Source organism: Sardina pilchardus, chromosome 7 (assembly GCF_963854185.1).
Source record: "Sardina pilchardus chromosome 7, fSarPil1.1, whole genome shotgun sequence".
Classification (NCBI taxonomy): Eukaryota; Metazoa; Chordata; class Actinopteri; order Clupeiformes; family Clupeidae; genus Sardina; species Sardina pilchardus.
Window position 1 is genome coordinate 4,660,380 of NC_085000.1, and position 14,215 is coordinate 4,674,594.

General features: G+C 46.2%; 1 protein-coding gene and 1 long non-coding RNA gene across 4 annotated transcripts in view; both read left to right on the forward strand.

The window, feature by feature from the left end:
- plagl2 (pleiomorphic adenoma gene-like 2) overlaps positions 1 to 11,864 on the forward strand; it is a 34,627-nt gene extending 22,763 nt beyond the window's left edge. For both annotated transcript variants that reach the window (XM_062540377.1, XM_062540378.1), the window contains exons 2-4: positions 3,600 to 3,793; positions 4,109 to 4,631; positions 4,964 to 11,864. In XM_062540377.1, coding sequence (XP_062396361.1) covers positions 4,273 to 4,631; positions 4,964 to 6,485 — 1,881 coding nt within the window. In that variant the 5' untranslated portion in view covers positions 3,600 to 3,793; positions 4,109 to 4,272 and the 3' untranslated portion in view covers positions 6,486 to 11,864. The remainder of the gene's footprint in view (positions 1 to 3,599; positions 3,794 to 4,108; positions 4,632 to 4,963) is intronic.
- Positions 1 to 14,215, forward strand: part of LOC134087127 (uncharacterized) — a 377,321-nt gene that overhangs the window by 293,423 nt on the left and 69,683 nt on the right. The window lies entirely within an intron of this gene.

Genomic DNA, 14,215 nt, shown 5'->3' on the forward strand with positions numbered 1-14,215 from the left:
GGACATGCAATCCCGAGCAGGACTTGGTTTTCTAAGCGTCGAGAAATTTGCCTCTAGTGGAAATGGGTATGCTGTGTACGTTCTAAGCATGTGATCTGGTTCAGAGGGGCAACAGAGGGTGTTTCACATAAGAACGTGTGATGTTGAAGGGAAGATGACCTTTACATTTCAAAGATGTTTTGATGTATGTGGAGCGAGTCGCCTAAAGCTCTACGCGACAAACGCGTTCATAGTTGCGGGTGGAGCTGAAGAACTTTACTCGGACCTATAGGGCTGCAAAAGAGCGAGTGTTTCACCACCAAGTGTGAGTGGCAACTTGTGAAAGACGCTCAAGCGTATCACTCGCACGTTCAGAAAAACCACATTCGCTAAGTGTTTTACCATAGGTGCCTAAAGCATTCAAGGGCTCAAATGTCTTCTATATGGTGGTCGGTATCTATAGCATCTGACAGTTTCTGATGGAGACAGGCCAGAAATAGGTGCGCTCAACTCCACGTAAAAGATAGAGTTTTGGGTGCGTAAACAAGAAAACACTGGATAAAACATAAAAAAGTAAATGCATTCTCAAGCTATAAGCTATAATTTAATGAATATGAAAACATGTCCCAAGACGAGCGCAAGACCTGTGCGGAGGCCGGCACAGACGGAAACGCGTTGTTTCTCCATTCGTTTCTGACGGAGAAACGTGTTTCAAATGCACAGATCCTCATGGCAGGAGGACATGTTTAATGTATATGGTGTGGTATGGAATGACAGCTTAGTCACACTATAGATCAGACGTGTTGTGATGTGTGGTATAGACGGGGCAGAGGGGCGGTGGCAGTGGCGGCGTGCGGTGCGTGTCGGCGGGGGCAGTAGAACATGGCTCAGGCGTGTGGTGTGGCGGGGCATTGTGGCCAAGGAGTGGAATGTGCGCGCTGGAGATGGGTCACAATGGAGCGGGGACTCCCTGGGGGGGTGGCACTGAAGCGGGTGTCACCCCCCTGCACCTCCCCTGCTGGGTGACGGCCACAGCAACGCGCCACAGCTGTCAGCTCCTCTTAACCGCGCGCGCGCGCTCTCTCTCTCAAACACACACACACACACACACACACACACACACACACACAATCATTGGTTATCTCACATACGCTCAGGCATACACATACACATACACATGCACTCACAAACACACACACACACACACGCACACGCACACACACACACAATCATTGGTTATCTCACATACACTCAGGCATACACATACACATGCACTCACACAGACACACACACACACACACACACACAATACAGTATCTCTAGTTATCTCACATACACTCAGGCACACATACACACATGCAACACATCTTGTGTGTGTGTATGTATATACACACTCCCATAAGGCACTGTGTATACATAAACAAATGCACATTTTGTATACAGTGCCTTTGTAGCAAAAACATACACACACACACACACACACACACACACACACACACACACACATGCATGCACGCACACACACACACGCACACGCACACACGCACGCACACACGCACACACACACACGCACACGCACACACGCACGCACACACGCACACGTACACACACACACACCCCTTGTTAGTTTGTGCAAAGACTTAGCTACCGCTATAATGCTCCAATGTATACATAACCAAAACCAAATCCACACATGTACAGTATGGTCATAACCACAGCATATGATTTTTTTCCTAACCACAGTATTTCAGATTTAGAGTGTGAGGCCCAGAGTAGCAGCACATCCTCTCCCCCAATACCTACAGGCTCACTGGGGAGCAGTACACCCACCTGCAGGTAGAGGGCAGTGTGGGGTCCCTGCCCACTGCAAACCCATACGCACACGCTCAAACGCACAAACACACACATGCACACGCACACGCACGTGCGTCTCTATTTCTGTCACCCTCTTGCTCGTCTTCTCTTTTTTTATGGGTCTTGTCTGAACTTTTCAAACCTTCTTGGCCATGTGGCGAGCCAGTTAGACCACACAAAAGAGCTAGCGCCTGCGCTGTGTCTTTACAGCCCGAACGTGAAGCACACCGGCATGTTTCACTTTGAATGTTCACATCTCGCTGGTTGGGTCTCGACGGGGGGGGGGGGCGATGCCCATAGGTCAGGGTTAACTTGTATATGGTCAGTGTTTCGGCCCGTTTGACTTTGGATCCATGTGGTCTGTGGCTCAGGTGCAGGGATGGTCAGCAACAGAGACCTGGGGTAAGGAGAGTTAGGAATGAGAAAGAGGGGCGGTGAGGAGCCAATGAGTGATCACAATAGATCACATCTCTCCTCTCTTCTCCTCACCGCTGAGTTTGGGAAGCTATCTTTAAGTGATAAAACAATATGTGAATTCCTTAATATCTCTGTATGAAAGCCATCTTGATTTTCCCCTTAGGGATCAATAACGTATCTATCTATCTATCTATCTATCATATATGCAGGCTTAGTCAGTTAGTAGGTACTGTCATAGAACTCTGCATTAGCAGTTCCACAAATATATAGCGTGTACTCCTGGCTAAGTTGACACCTAAGCCTGGCAGTGTGCCCGTTTTAGCAGTCAGTTATGATTTAGTGTCAGGAATGAGATCTGTGCTGGATGTGTGAAGACAATTGTCATTTTCGCTCTCTAGTCGGCGTGTAGCACTGAACCACAGCGGGTGACGCCAGGCTCCTTCAGTAAATATTGGAAACGATCTGTTTACTCATTTTAATCACTCTCGGGTATTTTTAAACCAGTTCAGCCACCTGCATGTGCTGATCAGTATCACCAAATCAGCTCCATTTTCGCTCTCCTCCTTATAGCAACTGCAGTCCAAAGGGGATCTTTAGAGGACAGAGTACCACAGAGCGCTCTGTGCAGACTTGGCCCATCTGTCCGCGCCGGGGGAACAGCTCATCGGAGTGATTTCTGGGTTTTTGGCAGTTGAGATGTAGTACAGGTTTTTTTTTGTGTGCGAAGGTGTTTTCCTTTTTGGAGCGGTTGTAAACAGTTTGCCTTCCCTGGGGGCTGTTTGTGCTCCGGTGTTTTCATTGGGATTACAGGAGCCTTATCCTGTTTCGTAACATGTGCATGCATGTACTCACACGCCGGCCTGGCTGTCACTGCCGCCAAGCACACATGTATGCGCACACACACACACACACACACACACACACACGCACACGCACACACACGCATACAAAGTGGGCTTTGTGAGTCGTGCCGTTTCCCTCGCGCTGCCGGGGCGGCCCGAGAACGAGGGATGATCGTAAATCTTGGCGAAGGAGAAAAGGGGAAGGGATTCACCCACTTCCTACTGTTATTATTAGGGGTTAGAGTTTGACACAATTTACGGTGGAAAAATGTAGCAGCCCCGCAAGGTCAACATCAAGACTCTCCCCTCCTCCTCCTCCTTTTTAATCGGCCGCCTCAGTTCCTTCCACAGTGCCCTCTAGCGTGGCAATTAACCAAACTTGTGGGGTGTGTGGAGCTCTGAAAGAAAGCACAGAGAGAGAGAAAGAAAGAGGTTGCTCACTGTCACTGAACAAAAAAAAAAACAAAGTGTGATTTTCTGTTTCTTGTGTTCTTGCTTTTCATGTAGGACAATGAAGATGTTCAGTATCACAACCTACCCACCCCTAACCGTAGCTGTGGGGACTGGGTAAGAGAGAGAACCTGCGAGAGAGAGAGAGAGCGAGAGAGAGAAACAGCAGGTGCAAAAGAAGAGAAGAGAGGTGGGAGACAGAAAGGTGTTTGGGAAAACATTTTCAACAACTTCAGCTTGGAGAAGAAAAGGTGAGTGTGTGCACTCAGCAGATTCAGCCTTTGAATACTGAATGGCAGGTGTCATGCTCTAGAGTGATTTCAATCATTTACGTTGACTACTTAAATCATAACCCTGACGTCTCACGTGACCTAGACTTACTCTTATGTATTCTTAGGTCTTTCAGCGTTTAGTGTTAAAAAAGGTGGGGTTGTATTTAAACCACCATCTCATCAGTCATTAATTAGCTCTATATTATGTACCAACTTAACTCATTTAACTAAAGATCCCTAGTGAGAAGATGACAGTGATGTTGAGAGCTGCTCCTCTTTCTCTCCCTCTCGCAGGTGTGACTGACTGTGCGTCCACTGCTGCTCGCCATCTCTTACCTGTGCCACGCCCCCGGTTAGCCACGCCTTGGTTAGCCACGCCCCAGCCACTAGCCACGCAGAGTCTGGACGGGTGGGGAGCCACGGCCGCGTTTCCATGGCAACGGCACCCTAGGGCTGCCATGGCAGCAGCCGCCGCCGATGCCCCAGGCCACCACATCCCAGCACTGACGCAGGAGGACCAGCAGGACCCGCGCGCCGCCGCCGCCGCCAAGCTGTTTGGAGGCACCGCGCCGCCGCCGCGAGTGGAGAGAGAGCGAGAGAGGGAGCGGGAGAGAGAGAGAGAGAGGGAGCGGGAGAGGGAGAGGGAGAGAGAGAGGGGAGAGAGAGCGGGCGGCCACGAGTGTCTGGTGTGCGGCGCTCTCTTCGGCTCGCCGGACAAGCTCCGGCTGCACGCCTTCTGCCACGCGGGGGAGAAGCCGTTCCACTGCTCGCAGCCACACTGTCCCAAGGCCTTCAGCTCCAAATATAAGCTCTTCAGGTGAGCCCCGGCCTAACACAGAGCCCTACTCTCAGTTCTGGCACACTGCCACGTCCCAATGGAAGTTCCTTCCAAACAACTTTACCAATAATTGACATTAGAGGGATACTCCACATTTTTCAACCTGGGTCCTATTTTTAGATGTTTTTTAGGCCAAATCTTTCTGTAGGAACAACGCTGCTACAGTGTTGAGCTAAGGGGCTATACAATGTACACTTATTGGGCATGTCTGTCTTCACATCAAAATCAAAAAAGATGAATAGTCTCAACAGGTCATTGCTTTTAGTAGCTGTTTTCCTAACTCTGATCTTTTCTTCCCTCTTCCCCCGCAGGCATATGGCCACACACTCCCCACAGAAAACCCACCAGTGCTCGTTCTGTGAGAAGATGTTCCACCGCAAAGACCACCTGAAGAACCACCTGCAGACCCACGACCCCAACAAGGAGGCCTTCAAGTGCGAGGAGTGCGGCAAGCACTACAACACCAAGCTGGGCTACAAGCGGCACGTGGCCATGCACGCGGCCACCGCGGGCGACCTCACCTGCAAGGTGTGCCTGCAGAGCTACGAGAGCACGCCGGCGCTGCTCGAGCACCTCAAGAGCCACTCGGGCAAGAGCTCGGGCGGCGCCAAGGAGAAGAAGCACCCGTGCGACCACTGCGAGCGCCGCTTCTACACGCGCAAGGACGTGCGCCGCCACATGGTGGTGCACACGGGCCGCAAGGACTTCCTGTGCCAATACTGCGCGCAGCGCTTCGGCCGCAAGGACCACCTGACGCGCCACGTCAAGAAGAGCCACTCGCAGGAGCTGCTGAAGATCAAGACGGAGCCGCCGGACATGCTGGGCCTGCTGGGCACGGGCTCGTCGCCGTGCACCGTCAAGGAGGAGCTGAGCCCCATGATGTGCAGCATGGGCTCGGCCGGGGACCCCATGATGGCCAAGGCCTTCTCGGCCGGCGCGCCCTTCCCCATGGGCATGTACAACGCGCACCACCTGCAGGCCATGTCCGGCCCCGGCGTGGGCCACCACCACCACCACCACCACCACTCGCTGGTGTCCGGCTCGCTGTCGGCCGCCATGGGGATGGGCTGCCACATGGAGCCCCCTCCGCCGGCGTCCCTGCACCCGCACCACCACCCGCACCACCACCACCACCACCACCACCACCACCACTCCTCTCCGCCCCCGCACGCCCAGCAGCAGCCCGCGCCCCACCCGCCGCCGCACCAGTCCCAGGTGCACCCCCAGCCCCCCCCGCCCAAGTACCAGCTCGGATCTACCTCATACCTGCTGGAGAAGCCGCTCAAGGTGGAGATGGAGAGTTTCCTGATGGATCTGCAGAGCGGGCTCCCCGTGGCGCCGCCGCACGGAGCCTCGGAGCCCCACGCCGCCTCCTCGCCGCCGAAGGAGGGCATGGAGCCGCCGCCGTCCGGCCTGCCCGACGAGCTGTGTGGCGCCGGCGGTGCCGACAGCCTGCTCTCCAAGAGCCCGGCCGTCATCGCCGAGTCTCTGTGTGCTGCTAACATGGACTTCTCCCACCTACTGGGGTTCCTGCCGCTCAACCTGCCCCCCTACAGCGCCCCCATGAGCTCCGGAGGCCTGGTGATGGGCTACACCACCTCCTCCTCGGCCATCTCCTCCTCGTCCTCGTCTTCCTCCTCCTCGTCCTCGCACGCCACCGAGCCTCATGCTGCCGCGACAGCGCTGCCTCTTACCTCTTTGCAACATCAACCTCAGGAGCAGCAAGGCTCCGGCGGGGGTCTCGGCTTGGGGCCCCTGCACTCCCTCCCGCCAGTGTTCAGCTCCAGCCTCAGCACCACCACCCTGCCTCGCTTCCACCAGGCCTTCCAATGAGGGCTCTACCCCGCCCCGCCACCTCTGCCGCCGCCTGCTCACCCGCGGGCACACGCCTCCCCCGGCGGGCAGGAGGGCACAAGGGGCAGGGCGGGGGAGGGGGCCTAGGGCCGTGGGGAACCTAGAGGGTTTGGTCCCCATCAGAAAAAAAAGGGCTGGGAGAGTCAAACACTTGAACGTTTTTTTTAGAAGCCTTAATTGAAGCGCACAAAGCTTTTTGATTGAGCCTGGAGGAATATACCCTTTAAATTGAGGAAAAAAAGGAAGAAATAGGAAATGCAAAAACAAAAGCTTTTATTTAGGCTGTTTTTGAAAACAACAAAACATTATTAAGTATGATGATTAATGTTCCCCTACTTGCCCTGTCTCCTTCCAACTCTTTCCTACCTCTTTCCTCTCCTACCCTCCCTTATAAAGTAGTTAGGAGGCAGCATCAATAGGCCTTAAGGCATGGTACTGCATAAGTTACAAAATAATAATATTAAGAAAAAAGTTTCAAAGAGTAACGTAGAGAAGAATCTTTCATTTATGACGCAGAAAGACTAGTTTGAAGTGAATAGGATGTTTTTTCCTCTTTTTTAAAAAATCACTATTCCAAATGTGAGACGTAACTTGTTTGCCCTTAAACTCAAACCGTCTTTGGCAGCCAGGAGTGAAAGAATAAAATAAAAACAAATAGTGAAGGAATGAAGTCATTAAGACAGGCCTGGTAGTAGAGAAGTCTCTCTTTCTATCTCTCTTTCTCTCCCCCTATCTCTCAGTATTCAGCTGACAGAAGAACTACACATTTGGCAAACAACAATAACAAAAAACAGCTGAGCTAATATTAGCGAAACGTAGAGAGGAAAAAAAATACATCAAATTATACTGCCAGAATCAGGGTGTGGACTGTCAAAAGTCTTCATTTTAGTGAGAAAGGACATTGGCTAAAATGACACCCCCCTGAGACTGGTATAAGCTCTTTTTCTAAACTTACAAATTATTCTACCTTCAGAGGTGCATCTTTCAGCTGTGAATTGAAAAAAAGCCACAGTTCTTGTTTTCCTTTTGAAAAAAAGAGAGATGTTTAAAATACATTGAAAACAGCTGCACCCATTCACATCCCCCTCTCAATGTGTACACAGCCAACCCAGTGACCAACCCCCAAATTACAAACAATGTTAATAGATATTTTTTTTGTTTTGTGAGGAAATCATAGGACGTTACACAGGTTTACAGCTTTCTTCTTCGAGAAGCACTTTGTTTACAGCAGAAGGCACTTGATTTGCTAGGGACGCAGTGGCGGCCCCAGTGACCCCTTCACCCTAACCCTTCAGCAAGCTTCCTGGGATACTGATACTTCTGTTGGTGCTTGTGACCTATCAAGGCCATTCTGTCTGACAAGAGATCTATATGTTTAACAATCCCAACAGGGACTTTACATAACAGGAGGTGGCTTTCAAGGATCCCCCCTTCTGTCTTCCTTCCAGCACTAATTTTCCGAAGTCTCCAAGGCAACAAAATTTCTCCTCCTGCTCCCGCCCACCTCATGTTATTGAGATATACTTTTAGGCAAAAAAAGTTATAGTAGGCAGGTTTTTCTTTTTTTAGGAATACATGTTAATAATAACCCTGACATATGTGAATAGAAACAAATGAATAACAATTTCAGTTAAAAGAAAAAAATATTTTTGCAGTGTACGAAATACCACATCAGAAACTATATATTATAATTGCTTTTTTTCAGTAAAGTGTAATTTAGATAGATGTATTAAAACAAATTGCTGATTTTTAAGGAAAAAAAAAATGTCTGACAGGTTTACATACGTATGTATCTTGCATCATATTGATCAAAAAAGGATGAAGTATTAGCTTTTCCCTATAGCTTTTCTCTGTCTTATCTGTCCTTTGTATGTACGTGAGTCAAGCAAGAGGGCCCGTCAGAATTGCGGAGTGACACATGTATATTAGGCTATTAGTGGCATAATCAACTAGAATGGATTTAACATTATCTTTGAACTTCTCTGTAGAGTGTTTTAATAGAAAGGCCCATGTTGTGATTGATTTGGATTTTAAATTCTCGCAAGGTTGAAATTGATTTTGACCTACCGGTTTATTAGTCTGTTGGGTGAGTGGTACTATTTCAAGTGACCCATCCCACTGTAGATGTATGTTCTCCATTGACAATGAAACATGTACTTCAGCTTAAAAGCCTCGATCTAACTTTGCCCTTGTCGCCCTAGAATTTGTCAGAATTAGCTATTTCCACTAGACTTGAGACCACAGTTATAAACACAAGAGGGAGCTTAGCTTTTCACACTCAGTCTGTCAGTCAGTCTGCTAATCCAAATGGGTTGATGGTAGAGAATATTCTCATGCCAAGAAACCAAACCATATTATGTCTTTAGTTCAATGAGCTCCCTCTTGTGAAACATGAGGAAATCAAGACTTGTGGGATCACAGTCAAATGGAGTGGTGTCGGAATCTTCAAACATCACACCTCTACCCCCCCATAAGAACTGTTCTTATTTCACTGCCACTCTTTTAAGAAAGACCTTAGAGTATGGATACTCAATCAATGAGGCTACCAAGTGCTCCCCTTCACTCTGAGAGCTTCCCTTGCCTGGAGGAGACGTCCTCTTTAAGAAGCAAGTTCATCTCTACTGCATAGTGAATGTGAATGACCTTAACATAGTGACTCAGAAACAAAAATGGTGGCCACAATTCAAAAATGAGATATAACAAAAAATTAATGTAAACATTGCTGCTTTTTTAGCTATGGTTGCCAACAGCAACTGTAGACCACTAGAGGAACATTTCAACCTGCAAAGCTGTTTTAAGCAAAAAAAGAAAAGAAATGAAATGAAAAGGAAAAAAGAAAGACAAAAAATAGTCTAAAAACATGCACAGTAGTACACGCGAACTGGTTAGTCCTTTCGTCTCTGTTCTCCTTATCCAGCTGCTTCTTCAGTTTCAAAGGAACATTTTTTATGAAAGGGTCTGAAAAGACACAATATCCAGAACAAAGAAGTCACCAGCCTGGTCTTTGACATTCAAAGCAGGGGACACTTGATTGGGATATTGCCTAGTCGTTTGTTGTCATATGATATATTATTTTCTGTTTGTTTGAAACAGGACCTCAGAAAAAAAACAACACAACACATCACCTCATTTTTAATATTTTTTTTTTCATACCAAAAACCCGGGGAGAAGAAATTATATTTTGCACAATTGCTCAAAGAAAAATATATAGATATATTTTGGTGAAATAAATCAGATTTGTCATACTGTAAGACTAGCTCTTAAAAAAAATGATGAATGTCTCAAAAGGCATTTGTTTCTATTTTAAAGTACTGAACAGAACAGTTTTGGTTGTGTCAATGTTGACATTCTGATAAGTTCTTAGAAAGAAAAAAGAAAGAAAAAAAGTACTTCTGGTCCACAGTTTCCTGGAAAATCCTGGATATAGCTGTGTTCTAAATAAATGTATTCTTATAATTTTAAGTGTATTTGTTTTCAATATTTCAATTTTATATTATCCAAATAAGGAACATTTATCTCAATTACGTGAAGCACTATTGGATATTTTAATATTTGTTTTATGACATTTGTTGTCAAAATAGAGAAAATATATGAAAAGCTAAATGAAAACATTCACCTTAATTTGGAGGCTAAAATTGATCAGCTTTAGTCATATCATGGCTTAAGCTATCAAGCAGATCATTTTATTTAGTTTTCTCTCTGAAGAGACAAAAATATTTCTAAACTGTAAAGAAAGAAAAAAGCTATTGGCATCTATTGAGTTTGTCCTCCCCGGGTTTATGTGAGCTGATCTGAATTCTAGCACTTTTAAACCTTTTAAAAAGAGTATTTTCTTTTAAGATTTCAGCCTTAAATGTTTGTATGTTTTTAATTTTTTGTATTTGACCTTGTACATGTATGTGCCATTAGTCTGATATGTAGACTTTATTCATCTTGTCGTATTTTCCCTCTTCAAAAAAAGAGTTAACAGTATTTCTGATAGATTATCACTAATATCCTTCTTTATGCCCCTAACCCTTCCTTTTTGAAATCCCCACATTGTGGCGATCAAGTTTAATCTTCAATCAAATTTGTTTTTCATGAGAATTTATAAACGAGTCTTAATGGCTTGCTTTGATTAGAAGAGCCAAAAATGGCTCACCACATGTTAAGCATGAGAACCTGCTCGAGAACCACCACTACCACCACTCAGCTAGAGAGAGAGAGAGAGTGGAGAGAGAAAAAAAGTAACATTTCTCCCGTTCCCTCTCTCAGACATGCCCGAAAAGTGTTTTAAATCCATAGCAGTGGGCAGACTTGTCCCGTATATGGTCAGGAAATACCCTCCCACCCGTCGTGCTTGTGGTTTCAATTAAAGTTGACAGGATGGCTTGCCAGGTTGTAGGTGGTCATGAGCACACGGGCACCTGGCAGCGGTGTGCCCGACTGGCAAAGGGTTTTTTCCTCCCATTTAGCTGAGCTTGGTGGAACTGAAATATTGGGACGTGTTGGTTTAAAATTGGGTGCTGCTTATCCAGAACAGAACATTTGAACAGGGAAATGAGAATTGCTGGAAACATCCCTGATGTCCCCCACCTACCAATGATATGATAAAGCAAAATCCATTTTAAAAAAATCTTGATTTTAAATGAATTAGACATTTCATAGCTAAACGTGTTTTGTGACGAACACATGAATTGATCATTGAAAGAGTCAACTTTAGACTCTTAATTTGACCTCATCGGTTTCTTGGACCCTGTTATACCTACAAGGGATGCACTTATCCTTTCAATTTATCCACACAGTAGGTGCAGAACTAAGACATTTTATGGGAATATATTTTGAAGAAAGAAAAATTTATGGCAGAAAACCAATCAGATTTGTTTTTAAGTAAATGCCTTTTTTTTTGTTTTGCTTTATAGTAAAGAGATGGGTACTGTCTGATGAAGGCAAAATCCATGTGTAGTTTTATATATTTTTAGCTTCATGTAAGTCTTGCATTCCAAGCTCTCATTGTATCTTTGTTTAGCAACATAGTTCTTTTAGTACTCCCTTATTACCGCACCCCTGGAAAAAAGGTGAAATACATGAAAATGGAGTAATTGCATTCATCCTTACACTATTTTATATAGCATGGAGTTCATCATCTACAGGGAGAGTTGTATAAAAAGAGAATATGCTACAGGACAAAACAATCTGCTTTTTTTGTTTTGTTACATAACTCACATGCAATCAGTTGCAGCAGTGAAAAGTGACAGATTTGTATATTGGTTGATCCAAAGAGATGACATAACAACATACCTATTTACTTGTACAGTACATTGTATCATTTTGACTTGTAATGTGTTATGTTAAAAATGATTAAAAGACAAACCCACGGTTTCATACTTTTTGTTGCCTTTCTTTTGTTAATTTCCTGTTGGCTAGGCACAGCAGGGTGAGAGGGAGGTGGAGAAGCTTTCCCACCCCCCCCAGTCCTCCTGCCTGAAAATTGCCATTCACATACCAAACTGCCAGAGCAGGAAACCACACCACAGTGCAGAGATGAAATGACACAAAATGGAGGCTGGCTTCCAAGTGATAAAAAAGCAAAGTTTGGCTCAAGGACGGCCCTAATTGCACTGTGGTGCACCCAGACCTATACTTACACAGTTCCAGGCGCTGTCTCAGCCCAACACTCTCTTGCATGCCCAGCTATGATACATAGGGGTGCTATCAGTTTTTTAAAAAATGTTGAGCTTGTAGTCTAAAAGAACTCCGAGGTCTGAAAGCACCTCTTGAGTAGCCACAAAGCTGCTAAAACTGTTGTGTGTGAAAAGAAAACCTCTCCACACACAAACACACACACACAGACTTTTGAGGAAAAATGGATAGCAGCCATTTCACTCAATCACGGTGTTAATGGTAATCTGCAATAACCTTCAATAACAACGGATTCATTCCAACTAAGATTGACCATAGACTCGAGACAACCCTATACGAAGACAGGGAAACCATTTCATAATCCAGGGGACAAGCTTTTCAAAGTTCAACTTCTCGGCACTTTTATTGTTTCATACATTATATAGCTTGACATTCTTTTAAAGGAGGGTGACAGAAAAATTGAAGTCTTTTTTTTTTCTTTAAAAAAAGTCATGCTTTTTGGCTAAAAACAACGACATGATTAGTAGGTACACAACCTCACAAGAAAAAAAGGGGGGAAAATGAACGCAATGCAACAATACAAAGCGCTTGTATTTACATACACCTTTAGAGACTCATACACATCCACTCACATACACACAACAGGCAAGGATAAAGTACAACCTTAGAAAATGATCATGTAGTTTCATTGTGTCCAGTCCACAGCAGAGTAACTTGACTTGATCTTCACATGTGCTGGATACACTTGTAGCCAAAAAATTGTACAAATACGTTCTGCAGAGAGCCAGGATGGGAGCTGGGTCCGCCACTACTGTTGGGCCAAAAAACCCTGGGAGGTAGAGGAGGAGGGGGAGGAGGGAGGGGGTGGGCGCACGGTGAAAAAGAACTGACCCGCCAAAAGGAAAGAACAGAGGAGGCATTAGACACACTACGGAGCACAGGGGACAAGAGAGACACCCCGGCTCTAGACCACCCCCTGTGCTGAGAAGCGCTAGGCCACAATGGCACACACTTCCTCTTCCCAGGTCAGCACCTGATCTCTGGTCGCTTCTCCGCACCGTCGATAGGAGCCAGGGGCCACAAGAGGGCGCTAGTGAGGCTCAGCTGCACATCCACCGAGCCAAGGGTGGAGCAGCGAGCGCCCACAACCGCACAAAGCAGTCTGAAATATGCTAATGTTGAGGAGTAAAGGGAACAATGATTGCGGGACTGAATGGAAGCAACTAAGACTCTAGACATGTCAAAATGAGAGGCTAAGATTTTCACAAAGTGGACCAGTGTTCCAGGTTATCTGGTTATGATGCAGAGTGTGAAAAAGCAAGGATGAATACTGAAGACAAAAGGAAAGTAGATGGTCCGGCTTCACGTCAGCTCCTGCATGCTTGGTCATACATGGCTTCTTCACAAAAGACTGCCAACGTGACCGCGCCCTATCCTTACTTAACCTTCACCCAATTCATGCTTTCACCTTTCAAGTAGGTCCTGGCGGTTAGGTGAGGCAGGCTCTTCTTATGTTCGAGGAAAACGAAAACACTGTACCAGATCGAACACCGAGGCCTGGAGTTCAGTCAAGTTGAAATGAACCAAAAACCACAACTTGTTCTCCACATCTGCCTAGGTTTGGCGTCATTTAGGTCTCAAGTCTCGAGCACGTCAATAAAATAGGCTTGTACGTTTCTGGACGACTTGGGTCATGAACAGAAAAACAGGGAGAGCGAGACATTTCAAGCCTTCTTTTTACGCCTCATTAAATGCCCACAAACACAACCAAAAAAAAAAAAGCAAAAAGATCACTGATCTGGAACATCACTTCTTCTCATGCGTTGTAGGAAAGTCTCTCTGATTGAAGGATGGATTTCATAAAGGACAAACGGCTCCCCCGATCTCCCCCCGTCCCGTCCCGTCCCGTCCCCAATCACCAACTGAACTGCAGGACATCTACAGTGGCTCTGATATGTTGCGGGGTCATCTCCTCAAAATATACACCTCTCAAAAAACACTGACCCAGATAACTGAACACCGACCACCACTCACATCCCACAGGTTTATTTAGGTCTTTATAAAAGAACCTTAACCCAAGGTGTGCT